Genomic DNA, 19,494 nt, shown 5'->3' with positions numbered 1-19,494 from the left:
ACATCTCGTGACAGCCATGCATAGTGGAAATTATGAAAAAAAAATGAGAGGTTTTTGAATAAGTATTTTAAGCTCTCAATGAAAGCACCAAAATGTTGACTTTGAATTTAGCCAACTGACGCGGAGTCTAACTAGGATCTAATTTTATTTTATGACTATCACATGCAGAATGATAATAAATTCATAAACTAGACAAAGTCTAATTTTAGAACTATAATTGATTAATTAAAATCAATTAACTGAGTCTTACAAGCAGTTTGTCTCAACTAGTATGGGGACCATGGGCCTATATAACCGAGCTTCCAATAACCAGATCTAGAATTTACCAAGTAAATTCTCTAACTTATTAATTCCGCCTTGCACCACTATAGAATTTTGAATTGCACTCTCAATTGTATAGAACACTGTATATGTTCCACGATATAGATACGCTATAATATTATCCATTTGTTATTATCCCAATAATCAATGATCCTCTATAGATGATTTACATTTAATAGAGATTAATTTACCGTTACACCCTTCAATGTATTTTATCCTTAAAACACTTAGCTACCTATAAATGATATTTCAGTGAACTAATATAATCACTGAAATGAGTACTCAACCATTTATCTCTATTAAGCAAAGCTTGAAGGAAATCATCATTTGACTTCTATATCCGTATAGAAGCTATAGATTCTGTATCTATATGTCAAGGGAAGAACCATTTGGTCAGCTTTAACGAATAGATTCAAGAACACAAATAATGCAACTAAACTAGAACCAATGCATACTCCATGCATCCAACCCAAGCTTACTTTAACCAATACCCTAGAAAGGACATACCACTTATCCAAGGTACAAGTAAACTACATTGTAGATTATCCTATCAATTAAACCCTGTGTACTGATAAATCATATGAATACATTTAATCACATAATCTTGAATAGTTTCCACTGTGCTGACAACACAATAAACAAGAATACCAATGTGATAAGGATTTGGATGAATTTATAAATCAAATAACATATAAATAATCACTTGAACCGAATGACATACTAGATAAGTAATGAATATAAATCTATTTCTTTATTGATAATTGAATAGAAAAGATTACATTGAAATTAATAGAGTTTTATTTAGGGCACAAAGCGTGACATGACTTTCTTCAGTATTACAATGATGAGAATGTGTGTTAGAGACTTGCAAAGTGATGAGAAGAAAAGAGAGAGAGGTTAATGCCTTATTATTTCTGAGCTCTTAAGTGCATGTGTAGAATTAATGAAATCATGTCCCTTTCATGTAGGGTTAAGACCCTTTATATAGTATTAGAATTTTACAATTTGTTAGTCAAAATACATAACACACAAAAAAAAAAAAATATCCCTAGAAAATAGGGTAGTTATACTCTGACAAAGCTTTCCTACTTTTGTAGGCAGTTCAAGTTGTTTTGAAGTTGTAGGTGTGTTGTGGACGATTTGGAGTCTTCTAGAAGGCCTATGGGAAAAGTACAATTGTTAGAGCATAATACGTGCATTGACCGACCTACCATATTTGGAGGCTGCCCGGTATATGGGATGTCACGCTTGGCTGGCCAGCTCGAGGTTTGGCCAGGGTCTTGCCAATGCTTATGTATCTCTGTCTTTTCTGGGGATTTTGATATCTGGATGAAATTTTTTCAGAAACCTTAAAGATGTGGATCTTGTAAGTCTCCATGGTCTTCTTGTTTGAGTCTATGTTGCAACCTTGAGATCTTGAAGGATAGGGGCTGCACAATACTAGCATGACCGTTTAGTGCTGACCTGTCTTCCACGTGTCTGCTGCTTTTGACCACGTGGAGCTGCTATGTCTGGTGGAGAAAAATTTGGATAATAAGGTCTATCATTTAGTTTTTTTATTAGCAAGTGACTCATCATTTTTTTTAATTATAGGCTGGTAACGCTTTTTTTAAAGTGTTATAACTTTGTGTAATTAAAGGGATAATTACACATATACTGAAATTTCTAACTTTTTTACTTTTACACGGTGGGGCAGAATTTTTTTAAAAAATACTGTGTAAGTTTTATACTGCGTACTCTGATAAGTTTTCACTGTTGTTTTACGGTTGTTTTTTAGTTGTTCCACTGTTGTTTTTACTTGTTCTATTTTGTGTTCCATTGTTGTTTTATAAAAATACAATATTTTCAAAAAGATTTCCGTGTGACAGTATTTTTGTAAAAGTTTTCCTAATTAAATGGCATTATTTTTGCAGTGTTTATTTTTGTATTATCTTTGAAGATTTTTTTTTTTCTAAATGAAGTGAAAGTGAGATATGGAATATGTGGTATGTGCATAATTTTGCTAATATTGATGGCCCATAATCTTTAATTTATTGTAAATAATTATTACTTACCTTTTGACTTTAGTTTTTAAGAATGAAACAATATGCAGCATACATTTTATAAGGTTGATTGTAAAGAGTACTATTTTCATTCATTTTTATGTTTTTAGCATAAAATCGTTTAATGTTTTTTTTATATAATAAAACATTTTATAAAATTTTAAAAAATTTAAAATAATTATAATATAAAAAAAAACTAAGGTTTTAATTTTTATTTTACATTGGAATAAATAAAAGAGACTGATATATACATATACAACAAACTGTTTAAATCTTGCAGCAAGTAAATATTATTATAAATTTTTTAAAATTGATAATTTTCTTAGAAAACGATTTATTATTAGAGTTTTTACACCATATATTAAAATTTTTAACTTTTTTACTGTTTTATTGTGAGACGGATTTTTTTTAAAAATACTGTGTAAGTTTTATATTGTGTACTATGTTAAGTTTTCACTGTTGTTCCAATATTATTTTAATTGTTCTATTTTGTAATTTTATAAAAAGACAATATTTTTTGTAAAAAATTTCATGCGACAGTAAAATTATAAACTTTTACCTAAAATGTAGTATTTTTGTAAAAACCCTTTATTATTATCATATAAAAAATTTATTATTAAAACTAACGTGAAAAGGAGTGCAACCCTAATATATATTATCTTTATTTTTTTAATAATGTTATTCTGTATTTTTTATGTTTTATAAAAATTATTTATTAGACTCTCTGTCTTGTTGAATATCAATTCTGATCTTATATTTTTAAAATAGTACAAATTAAAATTAACTCTACGCTTACTTTTTATCAAATTCAAATTTAATAATACCCTAACTTTGAGGTGTTATAGCCAAACTAGTTATCTTGTTTTGTCTTTGTTTGTACTAAAAACTTAATTCAGGTTGGTTATATTTAAAAAAAAAAGGCTGGGGTCATTTTTATATTTCAAATTAATTTTTCTTTTTTTGTATTTTTAAGAAACTTTACATAACAACCCACATAGTAACCAACAAAGTAATCTAAATCGTAATTGAAATCTATATAGTAACCTACATAGCAATTATCGAAACAATTTAAATTGTAAAAATAAAAAGAAAAAATTAAAAAATAGTAGATATAGTGATTTTCCAAAAAATAATTAACAAAAATTAATTTAAGTGCGTATTTTGTTCTATTTTAAAAACTATAAAGTCTAAATTGTTATTTATGAAAATAAAGAGTCTAAATAATAATTTTTTTAAAAAAAAAATTAAAAATGATATTTTAAAACTCTAAAGTAATATAGATTATCGTTATCGTGCATAACAATTCCAAATCAATTCTTGTGGTCCTTGGTCGGTGTTACGTGGCACGACATAATTTGTCAACTTTTTCAAATGTCATTCTGGACCACAATTACCTCTCACCGTTCTTTTTGGAGTACACGGTGCATGGTCAAAAGCTTATGTATGCACCTCACATAAAATAACATATTAAACAACAAAAAAAAAAAAAAAGTAAACATATTAAACCAAAGACAAATAATGAAACCAAACACATAGCTCTCATAATCATTGCTAAAAATAATTAAAAATGTACTAATAACAAGTAATTATTGATGGTATAATACAGTATAGAATGCTATGAGAAAAAGAAATATGGCACGGCACCATGATAAGTCATACATATACTAATTAGTATATTAGGCACAGCATAATTTTCTTTTTTAATGAAATGTCATTTTTAATCATAGCAAAAGCTTATTTATCAATGAAATATTATATACTATTTAAATATAAATTATTACCAATTTAATTATAATAACTCAAAAAAATATTCAGTCACAATAAATCATAATTTCGTACCTAAAGACTTTTACAAATTTCTTTTTTGATTGATTCAACTTTTACACAGATTTCTTTTGGTGATAATATAAACTTAATAGTATTGTTAATTTAGTCACAGATTTACTTTTATTCACAAATTTTAAATATTAATTTTATTTCAATTTGCGTGCTCAATTTTGATTCATTTTCCTATAACTCATTTAAAATAATAATTAATAGACTCATAAAAGACTTTGAAATAATTTACTTTTAAATAACTCATATTAAGTAGTACGATATTCAATATTTACGTATATTTATCAAAATATTACATAGTGACCGAACCCAAAACATTCTTGGACATGGTAATTTTAAATCATCATCCGAACACCTAAAATGTATGGAGTAAAACATCACAGACAATTTTTAAAATCTGAAGATCAACTGATTGTAAAAAACCAGTACATATATAATATATGTTATCATTACCCATACCTTTACCAGCTTATTCTAATCAGCTATAAAGTAATACCCCACTAAATATATCTCGTTACCTTTTTCTAATGTTTTTTCTATATAAACCATCTCCACTAGCTAAACCACAACATATATTCAAGATCTCTCTCTCTTCTTTTTATTATTCCTTTAGTCAAAAATAGAAAATTCATTCAGTAGGTAGCTAAAACTAAATAGTAATCTTGGGCAGTAGAGAGACATGTCAGGAGGTTACTACTCATTATCGCCGAGGTCCGAAGCTTCTATGGCTTTTCATCTTTGCTTCTTTCTTTGCATACTCTTCATGTTCGTAGGGCTGTCGTGGTACTCCAATTACGAGGCCCTGATAGAGGGCATGCTAGATCAGATCAAGCTGGGACTCATGGTCTCCCCGCTCCTGCTGCTACTAGCTCTCCACTTGCTTTCCTACATTGAAACCGCCAGGCCCCACCGACTCGGCGGCTTCTCGTCTTTCATTCCATTGCCCGAGAGGGACTCCTTCAATAGGGCAGGAGGGACTCCCTGGGGAGTTGGCTTTCTTCTGGTTTTCCTATTCTTTATGGTCTCTTACCAGTCTTCTTTGCAGGAACGATGGTTCCCTCTTCTTAGCAAATGATATATTTATTAAACTTTCTCTTTTTTCCCCGGTTTTCTTAAGGCTTGTACAAAAGTATAAAGGGGTGTGACCGTGTGAGGTGTGCTAAATTATTTCATGCAGAAGTACAGGAAATGTTTTTTTTTTCCTTGTTTGCTTCCAATTCTTTTTTTTTTTTTTTTGTAATTATATTTTCATGTAAAAATAGTGTTTTTATCATATTTGATCAAGATGCATGCGGAGAAATATCACTACTTGTAGGAGCCGATCAGTTTACTCAATGTCGTTGGCTCAAAATAGACTGAATAGACAATAGGAAAGCTTAATTAAAACATTACGAGCTTGTTTGGTACGCCATATTAGGTCACAACCAATAATCAAAGATAAAACAAGAAGGAAAAGAATATTAAACTCAAAACAATTAAAGCAGTAAAATAATAAAATCAAGACCAAGATATATACTCGTTCTAGTCTTATAGATTGATGTGATTTATGACTCTACTCCAATTCTTGAACATCGCACCAAATCTTATTTATTGATTGAGCAAGAATAGGGTACAATACCGTCGAGATCGATTCTCTCTCAGATTCTCTCAAGGTGTTTAACTCTCACACTCTTGTGCAAGAATCTTCTTCATCTACAAAAAATTCATCAAACAAACCCAAATCCAATCTCTCTTCTCTGTACCTCTCTATTTCTACCTCTCAATCTCTCTCTTCGAAAAATCACCTCTTAACACTCGTTTGAAGAATCACCTCTTGAACTGATAAGTGTTGTGGTATTTATAGGCATAAAGATCCTAAGTCGATGGCTGCAACTGTTCAGTTGTCAAGTTAGTTATGACTTAACAAACAAAAAAAACTCCTTGTAACAATATTTCTACGTCAGCACAAGACAAAGTGCTTACGGATGGGACATACCACTACAACAAAAAGGGTTTTTTATCCCGATTTTTAAGGGCATTTTATCCTGGTTTTCGCTAAAATAAAAACCGGAATATATGCCAGTGGGATAAAAAGTCTTATAAAAACCGGGATAAAAAGAGGCCTTTTATCCCGGTTTTTATGTAAACACCGGGATAAAAGGCCTCTTTTTATCCCGGTTTTTATGTAAAAACCAGGATTAAATGTCAAAAAATAAAATAAAAAATAAAAAAAATAATCAGACCTAAAATCTTATTATCAATATTCCAATGTTTCACAATATTTATACATATATTTTTCAGATAAAAAAAATCTATTACTTTACAATTTTTTTTCGTATATAACATATACAAATTAGTATAATAAAATCCAAAATAAATATGACTACAATAAAAACCACAAACACTCAACAACCACGAACCACCGTCGACAATCACCACGAACCGCCGTCGACGCCACAAACTCAGAAGCACTGTGGTTAACGAACTGCCACAAACTTCCAACCTCCCTCCACCTAGAAAAAGAGAGAATGATAGAGATCCAGAATATACGAAGAACAAATTTATTTTTCCAAAAAAATAAAACAAAGAATGGAATGATACTCGAATATTTCGGAGGATGTGGAGCTCAGATCTGAAATCCGTTGGTCGTCCGTCACGAGGAAAAAGTTGCTTGGCTGTTGGATGAAGATATAGAAGTGGGGAGGAAGGAGAAGGAGCGGCGGAAGAGGGAGAACATATGTGAGAAAAATACATCTAACCTAAAATAAAACCCTAATGGCGTTAAAAAGATTAGGGAAACCCTTTTATCCCTGTTTTTAGCAAAAAATCGGGATAAAAGGGTTTCCCCTTTACCCCGTTTGGCTCTGGCAAAATAATAAAAGCTAAAATTTTGATTTTTTAGTGACCAGCCAAAGAAGGTCCTTGCTCCAAAATGTGATAAAAGACATATCAGGGGCGTGTTTGGCTAGTGAATAAAAATTCAATCTTTAACTTTTTTTTAGTGTAATTTTTCTTTTTGTTAGTGCTAAACCAAACATGGCCCTTGTGCCTATACAAAAGTGGGGTAAAAACTATCAACATACTTTTTATCCCACTTTTTATTTTTTCAAGTATAAAAAGTGGGATAAAATGTCCATTTTCTAGTAGTGTACGCTTCCTAGATAGAGGACAGAAGCGTATGCTAAAGGGACTTCTCAGATATAAAAAGTGCCATCTAGAGTCAACTATCCGAGACTCTCTTCCTCCAAGAAGGAAAAAGCTCAAAATCCAGAGAAGAGTCCTACCATGTGGACATGATAGACATCTAAGAACGCCTTTCGGGTTGGTAGCTATAATTCCACGAGACAACTACCAAATGAACAAGTTAGACTTCTGAGAACACACTTTCAGGAGACAACTAACTTCCATAACCAATGCAAGTTATGAAAATCTTTTTATTTGGAAAAACTATAACCACAAATATGTTTAATTTTAATTTATACTAAAATATTATATAATGCATATAAATATTAAAATTATTATCACATTATATAATTTTATATTGCATAAAATATAATTTAATATAATAATATACTGTACAATGTAATACAACCTATTAAACAAACTCATATAGTCATATATACACATGTTCTGTCGTCCTAGTACTCAAACCTTTTTTAAGTTGAAGTCACTATGTAAAGCCCGCTTAGTTAATTTTGAAATTTGCAGTTATTTATGTTAATCAGGAAATTATTTATAGCCATTTAAATAAGTTATCACTGTTATTTATGGAATTCAGATATGCATGAGTATGTTATCAGTAGTTTTTATTTCGCATTTCCGGTGTCCGGTATTTTGGAACGCGGTGTTTGGCTCAGTAGAAATCACAACTTAGTATGATTAGTATTTTGGGGACGGGTTTAGACATTGGGAATGTCGGGAATGGCCGGGAATTTAGAATGTCCCAAAAATACCCCCTTTAGTGATTATTATGTGGTTTTAGTATGGAGGGGCAAAATGGTCTTTTTGCCCCAATGATGTTTTGTCTTATATGATTTAATAAATTGATTAATGTTTATTTTTTTAAATAATCTTTTGGCTGAAATGGATTTAATAAAAGGTTAATATATGCTTGAAAAATCCTTTTTCCCTTTCTTTTCCAACACTTAGAAAAAAATAGAAAAGTTTCAAAAGAAAAACTCTCTCTCTTTTCCTCACTTTCGGCTGGGAACTTTGGGGTGCAAAGCTGGGTTTTTTCTTCATTTCTCTAAGCTAAATTCATCCTAATTGTGAGCTCTTGATTGTGGTAGGTGATTCTAACCCTTTCTCCTTTAATTTCTTGAAAAACTATGTGAAAAATGATGATGCATGCATGAGTTTTTAATATTTGTTGCTGCTGTGATTTTGTTATTTTTCTAGGGTTCAAAGCATGATTATTTTGATGATGATTGAGTTGTTTGAATGCTTGTTAGATAGGATTGTTCAAGCTCTTAGTTTTTATGTGAAAAAGTTATGAACTTTGAAAGAAAATGTGATGTTTTGTTTCTGTGTTGTTGTTGTTGTTCTTGTTAGTTTGCAGAGGTTATTTTATGCTTAGTTATGTTGAATTAAGCTAGTGGATTGCTTAGTTAGTTGGTTTTGCTCAAGCTTGAGTTTGGAACTCAAAGCTTGAGCTTCAATGGTGAATTTTGCATGTGGGATTTCTGGGTAGGTTTGATGCTCTAGAATTGTTATTTGGGACCTATAGAGGAGGTCTGGAAAGTTTGGGATCAATTGGGTTCGAATTGATCAAGATATGTGATTTTTAGGTTGCTGCCTGCGAGGAACCGGAATTCCGGTTGAGCATCCAGAATTCCGGATGGGGTCCTGGATTTTCCCAGAACCGGAATTCCGGTTGGGCAACCGGTCTTCCGGTTGGGGATCTTTCAGAACCCTAGTTTTCCTCGTTTTTGGGTTTTTAGGGGTATTGCCATGCTTTTTATCGATAGGGAAACTTTTAGTTTCGAGTTTTAGTCCCCAGGAAGTGATTTAGCGTGTCACTTATAGCGTTGTGATTTTTATGGTTTAGGAGCCAGTAATCCGCCGTTCAGCTTCAGTTCCAGTCAGGTTGACCGGCACACCTGAAATCGGAATCCAGGTAAGATTAGTATAACAGTATGCATATGTAGATTACATGTTTAGCGTGCATGTCGGAAGCCTGTTAGATTACATTAGATATGTATTTAGGCTTCGAACCACCCAACCCTGTCACGTCGGTACAGGCTGGAGTATGACCAGCAGCCGGAGTATGACCGGTTCGACCGATCAGCCGACACCGGTTGGTGGTTCAGTGCTATTGACCTATCCCGTCGGTACAGGCTGGAGTATGACCAGCAGCCGGAGTATGACCGGTTCGACCGATCAGGAGGATACTTGTCAATAGTACCGTCCCCTGAACGTTCAAAACTCAGTACCATGTTGGACATGGCAGTAGTGCTCAGTACCATGTTGGACATGGCAGTAGCGGGACTCAGTATCGTGTTGGACACGGCAGTCAGTTTTATGTATGATATTATTATGCTTTTCTTACCGAGTCCGTCGACTCACGGTTTACGTTCATGTGTAGGTAAAGGCAAGGCGATTCTTGATGGACCGTGAGCGAGCTTATGGGATTGTACATGTCGGGGCGGTTAGGCCTGGAGCGTACGATCCTCGGGACAGCACGGCTGAGATTTTGTAACTGTCGTTAGACGACTTTATTTTGATGTAAAAGTTAAACAGTAAAAACGTTTGTAAATATTTTATAAATCGGGATCCCGAGACTTTTTGTAAAATGGTTTATAAGTTTAATGAAAAAGCAAAATTTTAATTAATCACGTTTTTCCATAAACCTCGTTGATTAGCAACGAGCTGCACAGTACGTTTAAAAATCACGTAATACGCCTAAGATAGTTAGGGTGTTACAACTTGGTATCAGAGCCGCCAGGTTGTCTTCCGAAGATCGTCACGACATGTACAATCATCATCAGCAGTTAGCTCGGTTCACGGTTCAGTAAGCCTTTATTGCTTTAGTAGTTTATTTTATTCAGTTATGAAAAAGAAAAGCCTGTTAGGAAGCATGTTAGTAGCCTGATAGTAGAATAGGCGCATGTTTCTTTTCTAATTTCCAAATTAAGCGGCATTAGTAAGCTCGCCTTGAATACGACCTGATATGCCAACTCTTGGTTTCGCAGGCGGTTCTAACTAGATGGACGCCAGGCGGACTACCAGGAGTCGAGGCAACTCCGTGGGGTCGAATCAGGGAGAGGGAGCTCGGTTTCCCCCACCTGCTAGGGGCCGAGGTAGAGGTCCCCGAGGCAGGGCTCGTGGTCGGGGTGATGAGAACCCGCCACAGGCTGCCCAGACTCCCCCAGCCGATCAGGGAGCCCCGAACTGGGAGTTACGGTTTGCGGAAATGCAAGCCAGGATCGAAGAGCAAGACCTCGAGATTCAGAGGTTGAGACAGCAGGGTGCTCCTGCAGTTCCAGTGCCCGGTAGTTCCGGTGGCACCCGCCCGCCGCCTGTGCCGAGATGGTAGTGGCGGCCCATAGATTGGAGCCTTTGTATGAGCGGTTCCGGAAGCAAGCACCTCCGGTATTCTTGGGAGGTCCAGATGTGTCAAAAGCCGAGCAGTGGCTTACGGTGATCACCAGAATCTTGAACTTTATGGGTGTCACCGGCAACGACAGAGTGGTGTGCGCCACATTTCGGGCCGGGAGGATGCCCTGGTATGGTGGGACATGGTGTCTCAGATTCACGATGTCACCACCATGACCTGGGAAAGGTTCCAGGAACTCTTCAACGCGAAGTACTACAATGAGGCGGTTAGAAGCGCCAAGAGGAAAGAGTTCGTTCACCTGACCCAGCGGGAGAACATGAGTGTCACTGAGTATACTACTCAGTTTGACCGGTTGGCGAGGTTAGCCTCGGGAATCGTGCCGACCGACCTCAGCAGAAAGGAGAAGTATCTGGACGGGTTGAATCCCAAGATCAGGCATGACCTGATGATTACCACTGACGACAGCACCACCTACGCTCAGATGGTGGAGAAGGCACTGCGAGCTGAGGGCGCAGTGGGGTGTATGTCAGATTCAGCAAGATACTCGGTTGGTGGCGGAGCTCCTACCCCTCCTGCATCAGGCTTCAGCAGGGGGAGTAGTGGTTCGGCCATTGATCAGAGGAAGAGGGCACCCACTGCTTCCGGCGGCTCGAGCCAAAACAAGAGGTTCCGGGGAACCGAACGGAGGAGTCGTCCTGGTGGTAATGAGACTCGCTTCTCCTATCCCGAGTGCCCTAGCTGCAAGAGGCACCATCGGGGAGAGTGCAAGGGGCAGGGATGCTTTCATTGTGGCATGCCCGGGCACTTCAAGAGGGAATGTCCCCAGCTCCGACCAGAGGCGCCGAGAGCTCCAGCGATACCCACTCCAGCCAGGGTATTCGCGATCACGCAGCCGATGCGGATGCCGGCCATCGGTTGTTACGGGTCGGATACTTATTAACGACTCGTTTTATTCGTCGTTTGATTACGGGGCTACACATTCTTATGTGGCGGCCAGAGTCTTTAGTAAGTTGGGTAGACCCTTTGATAGATATGAATCAGGGTTTGGAACCCTGTTACCTGGCGGAGAATTGGTTATCTCCAATAGGTGGATTAGGTCTATGCCGATCAGGATAGATGGTAGGGAGTTAAGCGCTGATCTGATAGAGATGAGCTTAGTCGAATTTGATATTATTTTAGGAATGGATTTCCTATCTAAATATTCGGCGAGCATTGACTGTAAGAGGAAGATGGTGGTCTTCCAACCGGAAAGTGAAGAACCGTTCGTATTTGTGGGTTCGGTTCAGGGATCTCGGATCCCGGTGATCTCGGCTATGTCAGCGAGAGAATTATTGCACGGTGGGTGCTTAGGGTTTACGGCCGTGGTGGTGGACACCACTCGGCCAGACACCATTCGGCCAGAGGACATCAGCGTGGTTCGGGAATTTTTGGACGTTTTTCCCGAAGAACTTCCGGTGGTTACCACCTCATCGGGAGATTGACTTCGTGATTGACTTGGCACTGTGGGTGGATCCGGTTTCTAAAGCCCCGTATAGGATGGCTCCAGCTGAACTTAAGGAGTTAAAGATTCAGCTCCAAGGGTTGCTTGACATAGGGTTCATTCGGCCCAGTGTGTCACCCTGGGGAGCCCCGGTTTTGTTTGTGAAGAAGAAGGATGGATCTATGAGGATGTGCATCAACTACAGGGAGTTGAACAAGCTGACGGTGAAGAATAAATATCCATTACCTAGGATCGATGACTTGTTCGATCAGCTTCAGGGGAAGACGGTCTTTTCTAAGATTGACCTCCGTTCGGGTTATCATCAGTTGAGGATCCGAGAGGAGGACATTCCAAAGACGGCTTTCCGCACTAGGTATGGACACTACGAGTTCCTGGTTATGTCATTCGGACTAACCAACGCTCCTGCAGCATTCATGGACCTGATGAATAGAGTATTCAAGGATTTCCTCGATATCTGTGTGATTGTGTTTATCGACGACATCCTCGTGTACTCTCGCCGAAGAGGAGCATGAGTTACATCTTCGGATGGTACCGCAACGACTTCGAGAACATAGACTCTACGCCAAGTTCAAGAAATGTGAGTTACGGTTGTCTCGTGGTGTCCTTCCTAGGGCACATTGTGAGTAAAGACGGGATCAAGGTGGATCCCGGGAAGATTGAATCCGTCAGGGATTGGCCGAGACCGAAGACAGTGACGGAGATCAGAAGCTTTTTGGGATTAGCTGGGTACTACCGTAGGTTCGTGGAGGGGTTCTCCAAAATTTCAATGCCCCTAACCGAGCTTACAAAGAAGAATCAGCGATTTATCTGGTCAGATAAATGCGAAGCTAGTTTTCAGAGCCGAAACAGAGGTTGATTACCGCTCCGGTACTAGCTTTGCCTTCGGACGAGGAGAAGTTCGTGGTCTATTGTGACGCATCCAAACAGGGTTTGGGGTGCGTATTGATGCAAGCCGATCGGGTTATCGCTTATGCCTCCCGTCAGTTAAAGGATTATGAACAGCGATACCCGACTCATGATTTAGAATTGGCCGCAGTGGTTTTTGCACTGAAGATTTGGCGGCATTACTTGTATGGTGAGAAGTGCGAGATCTATACCGACCATAAAAGTCTCAAGTATTTCTTTACTCAGAAAGATCTGAACATGAGACAAAGGCGTTGGTTGGAATTATTGAAGGACTATGATTGTGAGATTCTTTACCATCCCGGGAAAGCCAACGTAGTGGCCGATGCCCTGAGCAGAAAGGGTCCCGGGCAAGTGGCTAGCATGGTTCAGATCTCAACTCAGCTAGCAGAGGATATGGTGAGATCCAGCATTGAGTTTGTGGTAGGTCAGCTTCACAACTTAACGCTGCAATCTAATCTGTTAGAAAGAATAAAGGTTGCTCAGACGACAGATCCGGAGTTAGTAAAGATCCGAGATGAGGTATTGGCTGGTCAGGCCAAAGACTTTTCAGTGTCAGACAGTGGAATGCTTTTGTATAAAGCCAGGGTTTGTGTCCCGAGCAGTGAGGACTTGAGGAACGAGATCTTTGAGGAGGCTCATTCTACTCCATATTCTCTACATCCCGGCACCACCAAGATGTACCAAGACTTGAAACCGTACTTCTGGTGGAACGGTATGAAGAAGAATTTGGTAGAATTCGTTTCGAGATGCCTCACGTGTCAGCAGATCAAGGCTGAACATCAGAGACCAGCAGGGTTGTTGCAGCCTCTAACCCTACCAGAATGGAAATGGGAGGATATTACGATGGATTTTGTGGTCGGGTTACCTAGAACCACGGGTATGTATGATTCCATCTGGGTAGTGGTGGATCGATTTACGAAATCTGCTCACTTTCTGCCGGTTAGAACAACGTTTACAGTGGATCAGTTGGCAGAGTTATACGTCAGGGAAATAGTGAGACTTCACGGGGTACCGAAGTCTATAGTTTCGGACAGGGATCCGAAATTCACCTCCAAATTTTGGCAAAGTTTGCAACGGGCAATGGGTACGAAGCTAAAATTCAGTACAGCATTCCATCCTCAGACAGATGGTCAGTCCGAAAGGACAATTCAGATATTGGAGGATATGCTGAGAGCCTGTGTTATGGACTTTGAGGGTTCATGGAATAAATACCTACCGTTAATAGAATTCTCGTACAACAACAGTTACCAGAGTACGATAGGGATGGCACCCTACGAACTGTTGTACGGTAGAAAATGCAGATCCCCTATCCACTGGGATGAGACAGGGGAGAGGAAATATTTAGGTCCAGAATCAGTTCAGCGGACCAATGAGGCAATAGAAAAGATTAAAGCTAGAATGCTTGCCTCCCAGAAAGACATGTAAGAGTTACGCGGTCCGAAACGTAGGGATGTTGAGTTCCGAGTAGGGGACCATGTGTTTTTGCGAGTATCTCCGATGAAGGGGATTAAACGTTTCGGGAAAAGAGGCAAGTTATGCCCTAGGTTTACAGGACCTTTCGAGATTCTCGAGAAGATAGGTCAAGTGGCATATCGGTTAGCATTGCCTCCAGCCTTTATCAAGAAAGTGCACAACGTATTTCATGTCTCAATGTTGAGAAAATACGTTTCAGACCCCTCTCATATACTCGCTTATGAGAGCCTTCACTTCGGTCCGATATGTCTTATGAGGAACAGCCAGTGCAGATCCTGGATAGAAAGGATAAAGTCCTTCGGAATAAGACCATAGCGTTGGTCAAGGTTCTCTGGAGAAACAGTAAGGTGGAAGAAGCCACCTGGGAGCTAGAATCAGATATGCGAGCTCAATATCCAGAGTTATTCAGGTTAGATTTCGGGGACGAAATCCTTTTAAGGGGGGGATAGTTGTAAAGCCCGCTTAGTTAATTTGGAAATTTGCAGTTATTTATGTTAATCAGGAAATTATTTATAGCCATTTAAATAAGTTATCACTGTTATTTATGGAATTCAGATATGCATGAGTATGTTATCAGTAGTTTTTATTTCGCATTTCCGGTGTCCGGTATTTTGGAACGCGGTGTTTGGCTCAGTAGAAATCACAACTTAGTATGATTAGTATTTTGGGGACGGGTTTAGACATTGGGAATGTCGGGAATGGCCGGGAATTTAGAATGTCCCAAAAATACCCCCTTTAGTGATTATTATGTGGTTTTAGTATGGAGGGGCAAAATGGTCTTTTTGCCCCAATGATGTTTTGTCTTATATGATTTAATAAATGGATTAATGTTTATTTTTTTAAATAATCTTTTGGCTGAAATGGATTTAATAAAAGGTTAATATATGCTTGAAAAATCCTTTTTCCCTTTCTTTTCCAACACTTAGAAAAAAATAGAAAAGTTTCAAAAGAAAAACTCTCTCTCTTTTCCTCACTTTCGGCTGGGAACTTTGGGGTGCAAAGCTGGGTTTTTTCTTCATTTCTCTAAGCTAAATTCATCCTAATTGTGAGCTCTTGATTGTGGTAGGTGATTCTAACCCTTTCTCCTTTAATTTCTTGAAAAACTATGTGAAAAATGATGATGCATGCATGAGTTTTTAATATTTGTTGCTGCTGTGATTTTGTTATTTTTCTAGGGTTCAAAGCATGATTATTTTGATGATGATTGAGTTGTTTGAATGCTTGTTAGATAGGATTGTTCAAGCTCTTAGTTTTTATGTGAAAAAGTTATGAACTTTGAAAGAAAATGTGATGTTTTGTTTCTGTGTTGTTGTTGTTGTTCTTGTTAGTTTGCAGAGGTTATTTTATGCTTAGTTATGTTGAATTAAGCTAGTGGATTGCTTAGTTAGTTGGTTTTGCTCAAGCTTGAGTTTGGAACTCAAAGCTTGAGCTTCAATGGTGAATTTTGCATGTGGGATTTCTGGGTAGGTTTGATGCTCTAGAATTGTTATTTGGGACCTATAGAGGAGGTCTGGAAAGTTTGGGATCAATTGGGTTCGAATTGATCAAGATATGTGATTTTTAGGTTGCTGCCTGCGAGGAACCGGAATTCCGGTTGAGCATCCGGAATTCCGGATGGGGTCCTGGATTTTCCCAGAACCGGAATTCCGGTTGGGCAACCGGTCTTCCGGTTGGGGATCTTTCAGAACCCTAGTTTTCCTCGTTTTTGGGTTTTTAGGGGTATTGCCATGCTTTTTATCGATAGGGAAACTTTTAGTTTCGAGTTTTAGTCCCCGGGAAGTGATTTAGCGTGTCACTTATAGCGTTGTGATTTTTATGGTTTAGGAGCCAGTAATCCGCCGTTCAGCTTCAGTTCCAGTCAGGTTGACCGGCACACCTGAAATCGGAATCCAGGTAAGATTAGTATAACAGTATGCATATGTAGATTACATGTTTAGCGTGCATGTAGGAAGCCTGTTAGATTACATTAGATAGGTATTTAGGCTTCAAACCACCCAACCCTGTCACGTCGGTACAGGCTGGAGTATGACCAAGCGGAGTATGACCGGTTCGACCGATCAGCCGACACCGGTTGGTGGTTCGGCTATTGACCTATCCCGTCGGTACAGCCGGAGTATGACCAAGAATGGAGTATGACCGGTTCGACCGATCAGGAGGATACTTGTCAATAGTACCGTCCCCTGAACGTTCAAAACTCAGTACCATGTTGGACATGGCAGTAGTGCTCAGTACCATGTTGGACATGGCAGTAGCGGGACTCAGTATCGTGTTGGACACGGCAGTCAGTTTTATGTATGATATTATTATGCTTTTCTTACTGAGTCTGTCGACTCACAGTTTACGTTCATGTGTAGGTAAAGGCAAGGCAGTTGCTGATGGACCGTGAGCGAGCTTATGGGATTGTACATGTCGGGGCGGTTAGGCCTGGAGCGTACGATCCTCGGGACAGCACGGCTGAGATTTTGTAACTGTCGTTAGACGACTTTATTTTGATGTAAAAGTTAAACAGTAAAAACGTTTGTAAATATTTTATAAATCGGGATCCCGAGACTTTTTGTAAAATGGTTTATAAGTTTAATGAAAAAGCAAAATTTTAATTAATCACGTTTTTCCATAAACCTCGTTGATTAGCAACGAGCTGCACAGTACGTTTAAAAATCACGTAATACGCCTAAGATAGTTAGGGTGTTACACACTATTACAATGTAGGCCTTTAGCTTCCCTTTTTTCAACCCATTTTATAAAATGGGAAGCTAAAGGGTGTGAAAATAACCTCATTGACATTTAGAGGTGGTTTTTTGGTAAAAACCGTAGGTATAGAATATATATATATCTATGTCGTCGGTTGGGGGTTGAGAAAAAATCAAGGTTTCTTTAATAACCCTATGCCGTCGGTTATTTATCAGACCCCCCTGTACATCGTCTTCTTCATTTTACACCCTGAAACCCACGAAGAACAGCCACCACAACAGCCCCAAACCCACAAAAAAACCCTCACCAACCACAACTAAAACAGCCTCATTCTCCCTTATTTCTTAACCATTTTACCCCATTTTTGTGTTAAAATCCTCTATTTTCAATACCTAAACCTATACTATAAAAAATTTTGGTTCTTTTATCTCTATATATCAAACCGAACCAATTATAAAAAAAGGTGGTGGTATAACTCCGACCACCGATTTTACCGGAGAAAATGTTGAGTCTCAACGTCCATTAAGGTATAAATACGCTTTTTATTCATTTTATATATGTACATTGGTATTATTTCGTTTTTGTAAATTTTGTTAGGATTTTTTTATTTTATTAATATTATATTGTGTGTGTGCTATAGGTGGTCGAATTTTTCTTTTCACAATTTATCGTCGGATTGCGTTTATAAGGTAAATATTTATTAACTTTATATAATATATATATATGTGTATATTTTGTGTTTTATTATTGAATATGTGTTTATATATATTGTGTATATTCTACTTGTGTATTTTGTGTAATTGTTTTGAGTATATATTTGTTGTGGATGAGAATGAGGTAGCAGGAATTTAATTAGTCTAGAATTAATGTTTTAAAATTTATGTTAGTCTGATATATAATTGATTATATATATATATGTATATATGTTCTTAAAAAAAAATTAACTATAGAATTTAGTAACTAGTAACTTGTTACATTTTTTAATAACTAGTAAGTAATTTAATAATTAAAATTTTAATTTAGTTATATATTGCATTATATTATAAGTTGTGTGCTAATATTTGAGGGTCGACATATTTCGGTGTTGATCGGATTTGCAATAGGTATATCCATTCGCTAACTTTTTGTTATTATAATTAATTATCAATACATGTTTAGTTGAGTTTGAATATCTTAAATATTCATCCGTAGTGAAGTAGGTTCTGCAAATACATGTACTGCGGTCGGATGGGTGGAGAAATTTTGTATTGTTTATGTTATTTTTTTTGTTCTGTATTGTTATATTTATTTTGTTTGTTACTTTGTCACTTTTAAAATTTTTGGGAACGTCCAATTATAGCCGTTATGCTGCCGAAATTTTGGTAGAATTAGAATAAACCAATTTTCGTATTATTTTGTTTGTTTGTTACAATATAGCTTACTTTATATTGTGTTTGTTTATGGTGAATACATAATTTGTTTATGTATTTAATATTTCGTATAGATTACCTGTTATATATATAGCTAACTTTAAATTTTGTTTGTTCATGGTGTAGATATGGCCAACTCGAGTTTAGGATCAGATTCAGACCCAGAGGCAGAGTGTTCAACAATAATGCCTACATGAGGACCTACTCAAATGAATGAAATATCCAAGCTAATGGATCAAGGTAAAAGAGTGGCCCTCGAGGTTAATGACAAAGGACAATACTGCGGCAAAATCTACTCCAAGCTCGTATCAACTTTAGGAGTTAGATGCCATCAGACGATAGGGTTGTCCTATAAAAATTGGAAAGAAGTCAACCCTATGCTGAAAAATAAAGTTTGGACAGATATACAGGTAAGCAGTTATTTGTTAGAATTTTGATTTGTTTTTTATTAATTCAGATGTTAACTCTAACTGTGTTTGTCTTCCTTTAAACTAGACGGGTTTCATTCTGCCAGATTCCTTCAAACGTGATTGTCTCATCCTACTGGGAAGTTAATGAAAGACTTCAAGAATAGGATGACAAAAGACATTATAATGCCTGCAATGGAAGAGAAGAATGTGGGACGACTGGCACAAGTCCTTGAAAAGCATCCCGAAATAGACCTTACTGATTGGTTGAAATTTTTTGAAAGTCGACTAACACCTGAATTTCAGGTACGCTAATTATATTTGTACTAAGATAAACTCTTAAATACCAGTACATGTATCTAATGTATTTTTT

General features: G+C 37.3%; 1 protein-coding gene across 1 annotated transcript; it reads left to right on the top strand.

Moving 5' to 3' along the window:
* Positions 1-4,530: 4,530 nt before the first annotated feature.
* On the top strand, positions 4,531-5,401 carry LOC115724571 (uncharacterized). The gene has a single exon (XM_030653882.2). The coding sequence runs from the start codon at positions 4,879-4,881 to the stop codon at positions 5,272-5,274; it is 396 nt and encodes a 131-aa protein (XP_030509742.1). The 5' UTR covers positions 4,531-4,878; the 3' UTR covers positions 5,275-5,401.
* Positions 5,402-19,494: the final 14,093 nt, after the last annotated feature.

The sequence above is a fragment of the Cannabis sativa genome, chromosome 6 (genome assembly GCF_029168945.1).
Source record: "Cannabis sativa cultivar Pink pepper isolate KNU-18-1 chromosome 6, ASM2916894v1, whole genome shotgun sequence".
Classification (NCBI taxonomy): Eukaryota; Viridiplantae; Streptophyta; class Magnoliopsida; order Rosales; family Cannabaceae; genus Cannabis; species Cannabis sativa.
This window is presented reverse-complemented; position numbering and strand designations above follow the sequence as displayed.

Bases quoted from the DNA above. Each gene is read 5' to 3' on its own strand.
- LOC115724571 (XM_030653882.2), top strand. From the start codon at position 4,879: ATGTCAGGAGGTTACTACTCATTATCGCCGAGGTCCGAAGCTTCTATG.